The 14,976-nt window shown below is 39.7% G+C and overlaps 1 protein-coding gene across 1 annotated transcript in view; it reads right to left on the bottom strand.

Annotated features, from left to right (window-relative positions):
• Positions 1–8,973: 8,973 nt before the first annotated feature.
• Positions 8,974–14,976, bottom strand: part of panx1a (pannexin 1a) — a 43,013-nt gene continuing 37,010 nt past the window's right edge. The window contains exon 5 of the mRNA XM_059964618.1: positions 8,974–12,786. Within this exon, the coding sequence (XP_059820601.1) occupies positions 12,668–12,786 (119 nt within the window). The 3' untranslated portion in view covers positions 8,974–12,667. The remainder of the gene's footprint in view (positions 12,787–14,976) is intronic.

The following is a 14,976-nucleotide window of genomic DNA, read 5'->3' as shown; positions in this document are numbered from 1 at the left end:
GTGATTATAATATGTTAGAATTCACCCGATAATTTGAGGGGGAGAAGCTAAGGTCAGCTGTTTCAGTATGTCAGTGGAGTAAAAGGAATTACAGAGGTATGACAGTGGGATTGGCCAAAATTGATTAGAAGGAAATACTAACAGGGATGATGGCAGAACAGCAATGGCTGGAGTTTCAGGGAGAAATTTAGAAGGCGCAGGATAGATGCACCCCAAAAAAGAACTATTCTAAAGGCAGGATGATGAAATTGCGGCTGACAAAAGAAGTCAAAAGCAACATGAAAGCAAAAGAGAGGGCATATAATAGAGCAAAACTTAATGGGAAGGTAGCAGATTGGGAAGCTTTTAAAAGCCAACAGAAGGCAACTAAGCAAACACGAGGGAATCTGCAGATGCTGGAAATTCAAGCAACACACACAAAATGCTGGTGGAACGCAGCAGGCCAGGTAGCATCTATAAGGAGCACTGTCGACGTTTCGGGCCGAGACCCTTCGTCAGGACTAACTGAAAGGAAAGATAGTAAGAGATTTGAAAGTAGGAGGGGGAGGGGAAAATGCAAAATGATAGGAGAAGACCAGAGGGAGTGGGGTGAAGCTGAGAGCTGGAAAGGTGATTGGCAAAAGGGATACAGAGCTGGAGAAGGGAAAGGATCATGGGACGGGAGGCCTCGGGAGAAAGAAAGGGGGTGGGGAGCACCAGAGGGAAATAGAGAACAAGCAGTGTGATGAGCAGAAAGAGGAAAAAAAGGGAGGGGGTAAAAATTAAATATATCAGCGATGGCGTAAGAAGGGGAGGAGGGGCATTAACGGAAGTTAGAAAAGTCAATGTTCATGCCATCAGGTTGGAGGCTACCCAGCCAGTATATAAGGTGTTGTTCCTCCAACCTGAGTGTGGCTTCATCTTGACAGTACAGGAGGGCATGGATAGACATATCAGAATGTGAATGGGATGTGGAATTAAAATGTGTGGCCACTGGGAGATCCTGCTTTCTCTGGCGGATAGAGCTAGGTGTTCAGTGAAACAGTCTCCCAGTTTGCGTCCGGTCTCACCAATATATAAAAGGCCACACCAGGAGCACCAGACGCAGTATACCACACCAGCCAACTCACAGGTGAAGTGTCGCCTCACCTGGAAGAACTGTCTGGGGCCCTGAATGGTGGTGAGGGAGGAAGTGTAAGGGCAGGTGTAGCACTTGTTCTGCTTACAAGGATAAGTGCCAGGAGGGAGATTGGTGGGAAGGGATGGGGAGGACGAATGGACAAGGGAGTCGCATAGGGTGCGATCCCTGCGGAAAGCAGAAAGGGGGGGGGGAGGGAAAGATGTGCTTGGTAGTGAGATCCCGCTGGAGGTGGCGGAAGTTACGGAGAATTATACGTTGGACAACTATGAAAGCCTTTAAGGGAGAAAAGATAAAATATGAAGGTAAGCTAGCCAATAATATCAAAGAGGATACCAACATTTTTTCCCCCAGGTATATAAAGAGTAAAAGAGATGAGAGTAGATATCAGACCACTGGAAAATAACACTGGAGAGGTAGTAATGGGGGGGGGGGGGAATAAATGGAAGGCACTAGCAGAATGCTGGTAGTTCGATTGTGTCAGGGCGTAGAAGTGAGAGCAGTTGCTATTACTAGGGAGAAGGTGATTGGGATGCTGAAAGATGTGAAGGTAGATAAGTCACCTAGATTAGATGAACTACACCTTAGTTTCCGAAAGAGGTAGCTGAAGAGATAGTGGAGGCATTAGGAATGATTTTTCAATAATCACTACATTCTGACACAGTTCCAGAGGACTGGAAAATTGCAAATGTCAAAAAGAAGACAGAAGAAAGGAAATTGTAGGCCAGTTAGCCAGACCTCTGTGGTTGGAAAGATATTGGAAATGATTGTTAAGAGTGGTATCAGGGGTACTTGGGGGCTGATGATAAAATAGGCCAAAGTCAGCATGAATTCCTTAATCTTGCTTGAGGAAATAACAAGCAGGATAGACAAAAGAGAATTAGTGGATGTTGTGTATTTTGATTTTCAGAAGGTCTTTGACGAGGTGTCACATGTGAAGCTGCTTATCAAGATTAAAAACCCATAGTATTAGAAGAAAGATACTAGCATGGATAAAAGTTTGGCTGACTGGCAGGAGGCAAAGCGTGGGAATAAAGGGAGCCTTTTTTGATTGGCTGTTGAGGACTAGTGGTGTTCCGTAGGTGTTGGGGTCACTTCTTTTTACGTTATATGTCAATGATTTGGATGATGAAATTGACGGCTTTGCAGCCAAGTTTGTGGATGAGATGAAGATTGATGGAAGGGGAAGGTAGTGTTGAGGAAGCAGCGAGGCAGCAGAAGGAAGACTACGAGAATGGGTGAAGAAGTAGCGTATGGAATACAGTGCTGGAAAATGTACAGCCATGTACTTAGATAGAAGGAACAAAACCATAGCTTATTTTCTAAATGGACAGAAAATTCAAAAATATGAGATGCAAGGGGACTTAGGAGTCCTCATGCAGCATTCCCTAAAGGTTAACTTGCAGGTAGATTCAGTGTGAGGAAGGAAAATGCAATGTTAGCATTCATTTTGCAAGGACTAGAATGTACAAGCAAGGGTGTAATGTTAAGGCTTTATAAGGCATGGTGAGGTCCCATTTGGATTATTATGAGCAGTTTTGGGCCTCGTATCTAAGAAAGGATGTGCTGACATTGGAGAGGGTTCAGAAGAATTTCATATGAATGATTGTAGGAATGAATTGGTTATCATATGAGTACTTGATGGCTCTGAGCATATACACACTGGAGTTTAGAAGAATGGGGGAGGGGGCAGTGGAGAAGATTCCCACTGACACCTATCAAATGTTGAAGGGCCCAGGTAGAGTAGATCTGGAGACTGTTTCTATAGTGAAGGAGTCAAGGACCAGAGAACACAGCCTCAGAATAGAGGGACATCAATTTAGAACTGAGATAAGGAGATATATCTTTAGACAGAGCATGGTAAATCTGTGGAACTCATCGCCACAGACAGCTGTTGAAGCCAGCTTGTTGGATGTATTTAAGGCAGGGGTTGATAGGATATTGATTAGTTAGGGCATGAAAGATTACAGGGAGAAGACAGGAGATTGGGGTTGAGGGAGAAAATGGATCAGCCATGATGAAATAGTGGAACAGACTTGAATGGCCCAATTCTGCTTCTACCTCTCATGGTGGAACAGACTCCCCAGTACATCAATTTTCTCAGCATGTCTATTTCTGATCTGGTGCTCCGCCAGGTTCTACAGAATTTTCTCAGGTGTTCAGTCCATCATATCACAGAGAGTAATAGGAGATTCCAGATCTCAAATCTGACTTAATCTGCTAGGTTGATAGCAACTACACTAAGTTGAATGAAAGTTTAAGTGAGATTTTCTTTTTTAAAAAAATCACTTGTGGGATTTAGGCCCTGTAGGCAAGCTCGCCATTGATTGGTTAGTTCAAATTGCCCTTGAGAAGGTAGTAGTGAGTCACATTCTTCAATCCTGGTGAGGCTTATTTTCAAGATGCAAATCAATGATTTTGACCTAAGTATACAGCGTATGATTTAGAAGACTGCAGCTGATAGATAAAAAAAAACTTGTTTTACATTGAGAAAGAAAGCTGAAGTGTAGGAGTTTGTCAATAAAATGATCAAGTGGGCAGAAGAATTCAATCCAGTGGTATGTGAAAATTATATCTACCAAAAATACTTACTTAATAAATAAGTACAGAGAAACCAGAAAGAGTGTATATCAACATTCCCTGCCATACTCTTCTTTATCAGGTGACTCATGATAAATTTGTAGTGCTGGAAAACTTCAGGATTGAACAAGAACTGGGTTCATTAATACTGACTGGAGCTGACAAGAGTCATGGGAGACTTAAGTGAGATACATAAAATTTAACAATGCCTAGTTGGGCTGAAGGGAAAGGAACTATTTCCCGAATGACAGAGGGGAAAAAAAAACAAAGTGCATAGCTTTGAGGATTTGGTAGAAGAAATTGAGAAGAGCTGAGAACATTTTCACCCCAGATGCTGTTGAGATTTGAAATTCACTAGTTAAAGGGGCAGTGGTGGCAGAAGGCACAATACACTTTCACAACCAAGAAGTGGAAAACAGCAACAGATTGGACTGCTCTTTGTAAACATCCACCTGATGGCTCAAATGCCCATCATTGGTTTCATGAATTTCAATAGCAAAGAATTTAGATTTCAGATTGATTTTTCTTAAACAAGTACTTAACAGAGGAGAGCATTCAGCCCACTGCATCCATCAGGACTGCCAGGGTGTCAATCTCACTATTTCCATTATCCTTGCAAAGTGTTCTCACTCACACATGCTACCTATGCTCTTTTTACCATTAACTGGTGCCAAGGTAATTTACAGCAGCCAGTTAATCATCATCACATCTCTGGGAAGTGAGAGGGAACAAGGGGAAACCTACATCTCAGAGAAACAGTGCAAATTTCATGCAGACAACCCTCGAAGTTAGAATCAAACCCAGTTCCCCTGAACTGTGAGGTACATAGCAGAACTTAGCACTGTGCTACCTCGTCCAATTCCATTCATCATCAGGAATTTATCAGAATAATTTTGGGAACATGACCATCTCTGACACAGAATCAGGAGCACAACACGGTGGTGGAAACGTTTCTAAAGTGTCATTATTGACTCTAACTCCTCGACCTGTTATGAAAATTCATGTAACAAGCAGTGCAGTACAAAGAAAAATGAACGATGAGGAAACTAAATGGACCGACTTTCCAGCCAGAAAAGGAACTCCATGTGACATGAGTTGCATAACTTTTGTAGAGCATGAAGTAACAATGCAGACAATAATTGTGTTTGCACGTGATCAGAGTCTCGGCTCCAAACCATCACTGATGCATACATGAGGGCGGATCTTGCAAGTAAAATCCACAAGACAGAGAACTCCACCAACGTGCCCCTGCTGAACCACACTGCCCGCTGACCATGAAGGTTTATGGTGGGTCACTGTAAAATGTGGACCATTTCCAGATCCTGGGGGCCGTTCTCCAGAGAAGGCAAGCATGGGTGATGAAATTCAGCACTGGTGAAATGGAATTTAATCCAGGAAAAAAAAAGGTCATATATTTGGGACAATGCTACAAAGCAAGGGAATAAACAAAAGGACAGTGGGGAAAGGGGTGTTTGAAAATGAAGACCTCAGACTCACAATCTACTGGGAAATAATGATTCCTATATGCTTCTCAGGCCTGTGCTATCTACAGCAGACATTTCAAGTCACTGGAAAAATATCACCAATGAATCTCAGCAAATTACATCCACACCTCCACCCCAGGCCCATTCGCCAGGTACTTCCTACTCCACCTTCTGACAAGCTTGTAGCTCACTTACTGATCCCAAGGGAATGCCAAAGAAGCTGTACTGTCAGCCTGCTGATGTCTTAATGTTTTTCAAATCATATTAAACTTAGAAGTGCCTGGTGCAATGCAAGTGTTGAAGTCTAGTGCTGGAACCAGTTTGTAAGGAACATGATTAACTTCCAGTCTAAAATATCCCAACTCCCTGGAAAGCCTCAGAGCTGGACTACTATGCTCACAGAAGTGTAGACATGGTGTTAATTTAATTTACATTTATGATATAATGAAAATATTTGATCTTATCTTCATGAATCAATTATTTCAACTGACTAACTTATGCAAGGGCAAAACTATTTTCAAAGACTCTGTTCTGAGAAACATTAGTCAGTGCAACAGCACCACCTTCTGTAGCAACCACTGATTTGCTGCATCCCTCAACAGCAAGCCAAACATTTCTTACTGAGGTGGTGCCATGGAACAGATGGATACATATAAACACAAAGAACACTGCTGATGCTGTGGTTAAAGTAACACGTACAACACACTGGAGGAACTCAGCAGGTCGGGCAGCATCCATGGAAAAGAGCAGTCAACGTTTCGGGCCGAGACCCTTTGTCAGGACTGTTGTACAAGATGGATACACGTGATGTGATCTATAGGAATAATTTTGATCACATAGAGAAATTCAGCATTTTCCTCTCCTTACTGATCAGCCTTCTATTACACAAAATCTATGACACAATACACCACTCAGCCCATCTTGCCCATGCCAGATGAAGTATTTAAGTACTATGTAAACAAGACAAGCCTTTTTGTTTCTACTATCCTATCTAGGTACTCCACTCTTCTTGGTCCTCACTCTTCCAAAGAGAACATCTCATTCAGCTTATCCAAATTTTCCTAATAGCTTTCATTTTTCCTGTTGCAACAGAATCATCAACTGCAAGTTGTCCACCATGAAGTGTCTTCTCTGTAAGATGACCCAAACTCCATGCTGCATTCAGGATGTGTTCTGGGTCTGTACACTTTCCAGCATAATTTATTTCCTTCTGCATTTTGTCTTTGCTAATAAAGAATTGTACCTTTTGTGTCATTTTATCCACTTCATTGATTTTCGTCCTGTTGATCCTTCAACAATCTAACATGGTTTTATTATTTATTCCCTTGTCTTGGTGCATTGTTTCATATACATTACCTCACATTTCTCTGTATTAAATTGCATTTGCCATTTTCTTCCTGCCAAGTCGTCATGCCATCTACAGTTTGTCTTGCTGCAGATCAAAATTATGCTTCCTTGCCATGGAGCCAATTCTTCTGTTATCCACAAAACTCTTGATTAAGCCTCCTACATTAAATTACTAATACAGTATGTACTAGATAGCAAGGGCTCAGAACTCATGCCCTGTGGAACTCAACTGGCAACAGCTTTGTAATCACAAAAACACCCATCATCCATTACCCCCTTGCTTCCTGCCACTTACATTTTGGATCCAAGATGCTATTCATACTTGAATCCCTGGAGTTTCTACTTCTTGGCAAAGCTGTCAAAACCCTTTTCTGAAATCCACGCAGACTACATCAAACACACTACCCTCATTCTTGCGGCTTCAAAAATTTCAATCAAAATCCATTCTGCCTCTTATTAATCAGAGCCATTCTAAATGCAGGCTTATAATATTCCTTAAAATGGATTCCATCGATTTTCCCATCACAGAAGTTAAACTAGCTGGTCTGTAACTACTTGGCATGGTACTAGTTATTTCTTCAGCGAAGGCTCAATGTCAGAGGTCCTTCCATCCTCTGCCAGTGCTCTTGTAGCTAGACTGAACATTTTAATCAGAGGCTATGCAACTTCCTTCCTTTATCAACCTGGGATACATGTTTTCAGGCCTGGAGAATTATCCATCTGCCAAGAGAGCAAAGATGCACTCCTGTCATTCACCTGATTTGTTCTGTAGTTCAGTCTGTTACATCAACCGCTGACATCACTGTAATATTTTACAATATTACCACTTTCTTTATAACTCTCTACAGCTCATCTGAAAGCTGCCAATCCTGCCCACTAAGCCAAGATTCAATAGTATATCCAACGATCCATCTGTCTACAAGTACCCTCAACTCAACCCCCTCATTCACTAGATTCCTTATGGTTAGGTATTTATCATAAGCACAGCAAACACCTTTAACCATAACGTCCCCTGACTTTGAAACTATCATCTTCCAATTCCACTTCTGAATTTCCTTCCTTTTGGATAGTTGCTCAGCTTCCCATTCCTTGGCCACGTTGGTTCAAATCCCCAACACTACTAATATCACCAAGAACAATGCTTCCAGACCCGTCTGTCTCATCTTCTCCAGAAAATATCTCAGTAATACACGTGCACCATCTCCCAAGCTGCATATTCTAGAAACACAGAAAATCTACAGCACAATACAGGCCCTTCAGCCCACAATGCTGTGCCAAGCATGTACTTACTGTAGAAATTACCTAGTTACCCATAGCCCTCTATTTTTCTAAGCTCTATGTACATACCCAAGAGTCTCTGAATGATTCTATTGCACTGTAATCCTCTGTATACTGTATACTTCCTTAATTAGTGATTTTCCCCCATTACTTCATTTTACATTTTAGCTTATTAGAAACAGCAGTTTGGAAATGTATGGCCTTTTTTTTAAAAAAAGGCAAAAAATGTATGAACCCCATTTTTATCATGCGTCTCTGGAAATGCGGCTGGTTAGACCCTTGCTAACAGCCACTGGACTCAGCAGCATGGAACCCATCTTCCTCAGGGTTCCTCGTACGTCTAGGTGGATGTATACAACTCTGGCCCTGCCACATCCGTGAGGTTGGGCTGTCTTGCCCACCCAAACCCCGGTTTGTGTGAATGCCCGCGTGATTTTCTTCCCCCGGCAATTGCCCATCGGCAAGAAATAACAGCTCATACACTGCATAGTTATATAGAAAGTAGATTTAAGAATGTTAACTTATCCAAACAGTTATTAAAGAAGAGAAAGAGGGAAAAAACACAAGGGCCCATCGTAACTGAAGAGTCAAATGTGCCCATAAGTTGGTGGTCATCTTGCAGTTTTCTTTAACTTACTCGCTGGAGCCTCGGTCTGTGTGAAAGCACACATCACCTTCTGAACGTCACATCTCGAACAAACAGGATTTCCCACGGGAGTACTGATCCTTCCTCCCAGAAGTCATTCATCTGCACAAAGCACCTTGTGCGACAGGGACAGTATCTTCAGCCATCTTCCCTCCAGTCTCCTCCCAGCTCCCACCAAAAAAACTCGACCCACACCAGTGTACGCCACAAAAAACACTCTCCGCCCAGCATTCTCTAGGACCTTCTCCCAATTCCACCATCCTGATTGTCTGACACTACAGTCCTAAGCCTCTTATCTTTAGCTCAAACCCACACATGCTGAAAGCAAAACCGACTGTTCTTATAGAACAGCTAAAATGAAATACCGGCAGCATAGCAGTAAAAATCTTAACCACAGTGCTACATGTACGTAATTCTCCTGCCCAGATTTACATCAGAAGGCAATGATGAATGTGAAAATCCCACTTACCACAAAAAGTAAAACACCAAATGAATGACAAGTTTAATAATTAATACTTTTATACAACACAAGTTTTCAGGATTCATTGTTGCGTTAGCAGTTCCATTGTAAAAGATTTACTGTGATTCAATCATCTGAAGTTTAAAATCATTCACTTTGTACCTTAGTATACAGATGGCCAACACATTGCCCTAATAGAGCTGGTTGTAATGGACATATATATCAGAAAAAGGTTAATGCCTACTGGAAATAAAAGGCTTTAAATATAATCATTTTATTTAATGATTCAAAATCCAGCAATATTTTTGAAAACCTTATTTTACTCCAGATGGTCTATAAAAATCACAAATTACTTGTGATGTGATTCTACCCATCATTTGAAAGGCTGAGTGTGCATAATGGACCAGTTGCCCAAAAACCCCACAAGCTTGATCATTATTGGAAACAACTATGATTACGCATGCTGATTACTGGCAGAGGTATAGATGAATCTAATGAGATCATCACACAAATGCACACCACCAGGGATATTACTAGACAGTCACAAATTCATTGCCAGAGGTCTACATTAACCAACACAGATAATTGTTGTATTTAATTTGTGTCATGATATAACAGACAAATCCATGAAAAAACATCAGTGGTGCATTTTTTGAGAATGCTAAAGCCAACTTCCTGTGGGACATATACAGTGAACTTAAAAAATGTAAAATTCATCCTCATCAAAACCATTTGCATAAAGAGTTCTTGTGCCAAATATTAGAATATGTTCAAAAACGTGCGTTTGTGATGTAAATTATTACATTTTACTTGCAGCAGCAGACTTCAGCCAAGCAGGATGAAGTGTACACTGAAAAAACAGAACGGCCTGGGAAAACTAAATGATCCCAACTGTGTATGAGCAATATTAATATCATCACATGATGTAAAAACCTGACACAAGAACATTACACTTTATCAATTTTGATTGCAAAACAGAATTAACTATTACAGAAGTGCTCCACAGCAAGCTACATTCATTATTTATTCAAATGAAATTAATTACAACATACAAATGTTTATCGCAGCAGCACACACAAAATGCTGGAGGAACTCGGCAGGTCAGGCAGCATCTATGGAAATGAATAAGCAGTTGGTGTTTTGGGCCGAGACCCTTCTTCTGGACTAAGAAGGAAGGGGGAAGATGCCAGAGTAAAAAGGGGGGGGGGGGCAGAGGAAGTGGATAGCTGTAAAGTGATAGGTGAAGCCAGGGGTGGAAAAAGGGCTGGAGAAGGAGGAATCTGATAGGAAACGAGAGTTGACAATAGGTGAAAGGGAAGGGGGGAGTTAGGGGGATGTAATAGATAAGGTGAGAGGAGGTAAAAGATCAGAGTGGGGAATAGAGGAAGGGGGAAAATGCTTTATTAAAAGGAGAGATTGATATTCATGCCATCAGGTTGGAAAACAACCAAGATTTTATGCCATGGGGAGGGGGTGGTTGGGTCAAGTAATGGCGGAAGAGGAGGGTTAAAGGTCATTACTATTCTAATGTAAGAAATTATCCAGGCATGATTTGTAAGATTCCGGGGTCTCTTCACTGAAATCCCTCATCCAAGCACCATTAGGAATTCACTTTGGTCTCCCATGAAGAATATATATTGTGGGCCAGGCATGCTTGCACCTTTCCATGGGCAGAAGCCATCAGTGTTCTCTTCACTGCCTTTGCAAGACAAATTAAATGAATAAACCGGTTTTTCATCATATTAGTTCTTCACACTCCAGGGTTTCTCTCCCAAGAAAATGGACCACAACATCTCATCTAGTGCTGCAACATCTGTAATTCACCTGCTGATCAAAGGGAATATGATAACTCCCAAAAAAAAAGCTCCCTGAATTGCTATTCCTCAAACGCTGATGGTCCGACAAGTTAGGATTACAGACTATCTTTATTTATTGTAGTCCCACATCCATGGTACCAGGAAAGCAGTAGCAGAGCCAGGCATTTCTACAGAACACTTTGGGGATAGGACCCAACTGCACCACCAATTTTAGTTGCAAGTGAAATCAGGAACTAATTTTCAAAAAGAAGTGAAAGGGAAGTGGGGAATTTCTACCCTCCACCCACCTTAAAAACTTGGCCCATGTGTAGGAATAAAAATGTATGGAATAAAAGCAGGGAAGTGAAAAGAGGTACCACTAAGCTGTGGTTTATTTGTACAAGAAAACGGAAATAACAGGCTGAATAGAACACTAATGTTGTTGCAAAATAAGAATTTGGGTGTTTGTTTCAAGCAGATTGGTGCATTTTTAAATAGTTAAAAATGCCGATCTTTGCTTCAGAGTTAAATAATAAATTAGAGAAACTGTGCGTGTTTTGTCACATAGGCATTGTTACAATCTTATGGAAACAAATAAATACAAAGCTGGAAAATATGCCGGCAGAATTTGAAATAATTTTAATAGAAAACCACTGGCATATTTTTCTTCAATTCTGCAGTAAATATCATGAAAATTCACTATAATAATCCCTAATGTTTGAAAAATAAAAGGAAAAAACTGCAAATCTGTATTTATAAAAGACAGGAACACTGGTGAAACAGATCTGTGGGGTATAATGGCCCTAAAATTTCAGAACAATCTTTCTTTAAATGCCGATTTCCTAAATTAATCGAGCATTTTTTTAGCTTTTTATTATCTCAATCTGTGCAAGTCTGTCAGTGGGAAAGGCCCACTGCCAGCTACTTTGTAAATTATTCAATTGGCTCCAAAACATTGATTATAAACCTTATCCACAAAAAAATAAACACTATATGAAATAGAAATTACATGGAAAAATTATCCATGGGGAAGTTCCAATCCAACCAGAATTTACTGACAAGACGGTATTTCATTCTGTAGTAACAGTCAGATATTTTCCTGCTATTCATAATAATCAATAAATGAATCATAGTCCAGCAAACATTAGAGTGGGAATAAAGCTCTGGGGAATGTGTGCATGTGAAATTTCAAAAATAATAATTTGTTCAGGAAAAGTGGAAACTGAACTGTATGAACTTGTATAAATCTTGCAGTGTTACAATAAAGTTTTACTTCAAGTTTTCATATATCCCTGTAATTTAGAGAGATGTTGTCAAAATTCTCCCAGTATGCAAGTTATATTTGGCCTCTAAAGTTTGTTTTTCTACATTATTAACAAGGTAGTTCCTTTATTATTGCCTTTCCTAGGAAGACTGTAACTTAAGTGTTTTATGGGAGAGATCCTTTAGCCACTTACAACAAAAGAGTTCAAATTCCATATGGTTTCACTTTTTTAGTAATAGTTATTCCATTGTTCACTTTTACTTGTGGTAGGTGCTCTACCTCTAAACCAAACGCTCACCATCTATCAAGTATTTTCAGAAATTAGAGATGATGTAATTTCATTCATGTCAGTAAACTTTTAAAAAATGAAAACATTTTTAAATGTTACATTGTCTGCGTTGAATTAAGTTCTCGGTTTCCTGGCAAACTTTAACCAGGTTGTCTTTTCAGCTTCCTCAATATTCTTACTGTAACATTGACATCACAAACTTATAAAAATGTCAGAAATACAAAAATAACAAAACACCTATTTTAAGAATGAACACACTCCCAGGTAAACAATTAAATTAAATACTGGAATAAAGTTACAGCATATTAAACCTCCAATAAATACTCAGTTTGCTAATACTGTCACAAACGAATGAGGTGAGTATGTTTTTTTGCAAAAGAATGCACACAGTCAAATCCCATACATCTTAACAATTTGAACTGTAGGTCTGAGATTCCAGAAGTCTTTGTCTTACAGCTGAGGGCTCATCCCTTTCTTCATCAGCAGATCTGGTGCCATCATCTATAGAATCCGGCTTGGTTATAACTGGAAATATTTGGGAGAAAAAAAAAGTCCTCTTTACTTCGCTGTATAACAAATTTTTTTAAAAACTCCTCAAAAGATAAACATGGTTCAATTTTAGACCCTTCATTTACACTTTTCACTTTCAATATTAATGGTTTCTGCTCCTTGGATGTACCACATAGGTCCCCATTCATCAGACAGTTTTTACTTGACATGATACCTGGGTCAATTAATATGTATCCAGGGAACTAGAGTTTAATCTATCTTAGACTAAAATAATTCTCTGCAATTCTTTAAATCCATAAATCAATGTAAAATTGTAAGTAATTAAAAATGTGTGTTAATTAAGGAAAGATGCCTTGCAATTACTTAAGACAAGATGCACTACACAAATTTAGGAGTCCATTGAAAAAGCTACAGGCCACTATAAGATTAGATCCATTGCACATAAAATCTGAACACATTGTAAAAAGGCATAAGCATCTAGAAAAAAACAGATTTGACTAGAAATCAATGAATTTTTTCGATGGTTAGGAAGCACGTGATTAGAAAAGTAAAGAAAATGAAGCCTTTTGATGATCTAAAATTAAAAGAAAACACTAAAAACATTCAAGTCAGGAAACCTCCGTGGAAAGAGAAACAAAAAAAAGATCAATTCATGTCCATAGTCTTTCATCAGAACAAGGTGAACAACAAAGAGAGATCTAAGACTCTATGATTCTATCTTGGGGGCAGAAGCTGTGCTTGAATAACGGCACCCCTGGAACATAAGCTGTTTCTCCCTCCACCACAATGTACATTGTACATTTCCTGCAGTTTCTGATTTTGTTTCATGTTTTCAACATTTGCAGTTTTTTTTTACATCGTACAATCAAATTTGTTGACATTTCTCTTCTCGGAAATTCATTCTTGGAAAACCTCCACTCCTTTCTCTTGACAGGATGTTGACTGCCTCTTAGGTCAAGTTCTGATGTAGCATTATCGATCCGAAACATCAACTGTTTCTTATCACAGTTAAGCCTAACCCTACAGAGGATGCGCAGCAAAACACGGGTATGTTGTGAAATGAATAATGTACTCCAGATCGGTGTATGGCAAAGTACAGCCAAGGATGAGGGAGAGAAGGAAAAGCAACTGGTATTTGTATCTAGGAGAGCGGGAGAGGGCAGTGTAATAGATTCCACCAGAACCATTAGAACAGTAAATAGGTTAGTGGCACAAGTAAAGACTTAATGGCATGTTCCCAAATTGTTTCTCAGACAAAAACACCTGAAATTAACAGCACTTCCAATGAAAGAAGTTGATAATCCAAAACGGAGCGAGAAAAAAAAATTCTACTCTGATATGCTGGACTGTGCCTGGCCTATCAAATACTTCTCAGCAGTACTTTTAGTGAGGTTAGAGTCTGTCCAGACTCTGCCAAAATTTCATTCAAAATCCTGGCGAAGTAAAATGCTACTGCAGGGCCATCAGGTGTAATGTGTAGAGTTCAGGTTAATTCATAAAAATATATATGTAAATATATATATATATATATATATATATATATATATATATACACATATATGAAGTAGGTACAGAGGAGATTTCAGGGGTAAGTTTTTTTAAAAAACGCAGAAAGTGGTGAGTGCGTGGAATGTGCTGCTGGTGACGGTGGTGGAGGCGGATGTGATAGGGTCTTTTATGAGACTCCTGGATAGGCACATGGAACAGAAAAATAGAGGGCTATGGGTAAGCCTAGTAATTTCTAAGGTTGGGACATGTTCGGCACAGCTTTGAGGGCCAAAGGGCTTGTATTGTGCTGTAGGTTTTCTATGTTTCTATGTAAATGAAAACCTATTCCTACTAATGATGTGATCATGTAAAGTGCCAAATACAAAAGGGCATAAATGATCCTGCAATACACATTTATATTATCTTGCACAGATTTTAAAACATTTTAAACTGAATTGTCAAACAGTTATGTTTCAATAGCCCTCATCACCATTTTCTGCTACAAAGTATCTATTCCTTTAATTCAAAATATATTAATTAATATTACCCAGCAATAAATTCTCAATATTGTATCACTTGTCACAATTTAACTGTAATGCAAAATGTCTAAGTTATTTGGGATAGTCCCGGGAGATGACAGGATGGTGTTAGAATGAAGCAGGGCATGCATGCTGGCCTACTCTTACCATGTCCCATGACCACAATTTCACTCTCTGA

The sequence above is a fragment of the Hypanus sabinus genome, chromosome 3 (assembly GCF_030144855.1).
Source record: "Hypanus sabinus isolate sHypSab1 chromosome 3, sHypSab1.hap1, whole genome shotgun sequence".
In the NCBI taxonomy this organism is placed as follows: domain Eukaryota; kingdom Metazoa; phylum Chordata; class Chondrichthyes; order Myliobatiformes; family Dasyatidae; genus Hypanus; species Hypanus sabinus.
The sequence above is the reverse complement of the archived record's forward strand: the minus strand, read 5'-3'. Positions and strand labels throughout refer to the sequence as shown.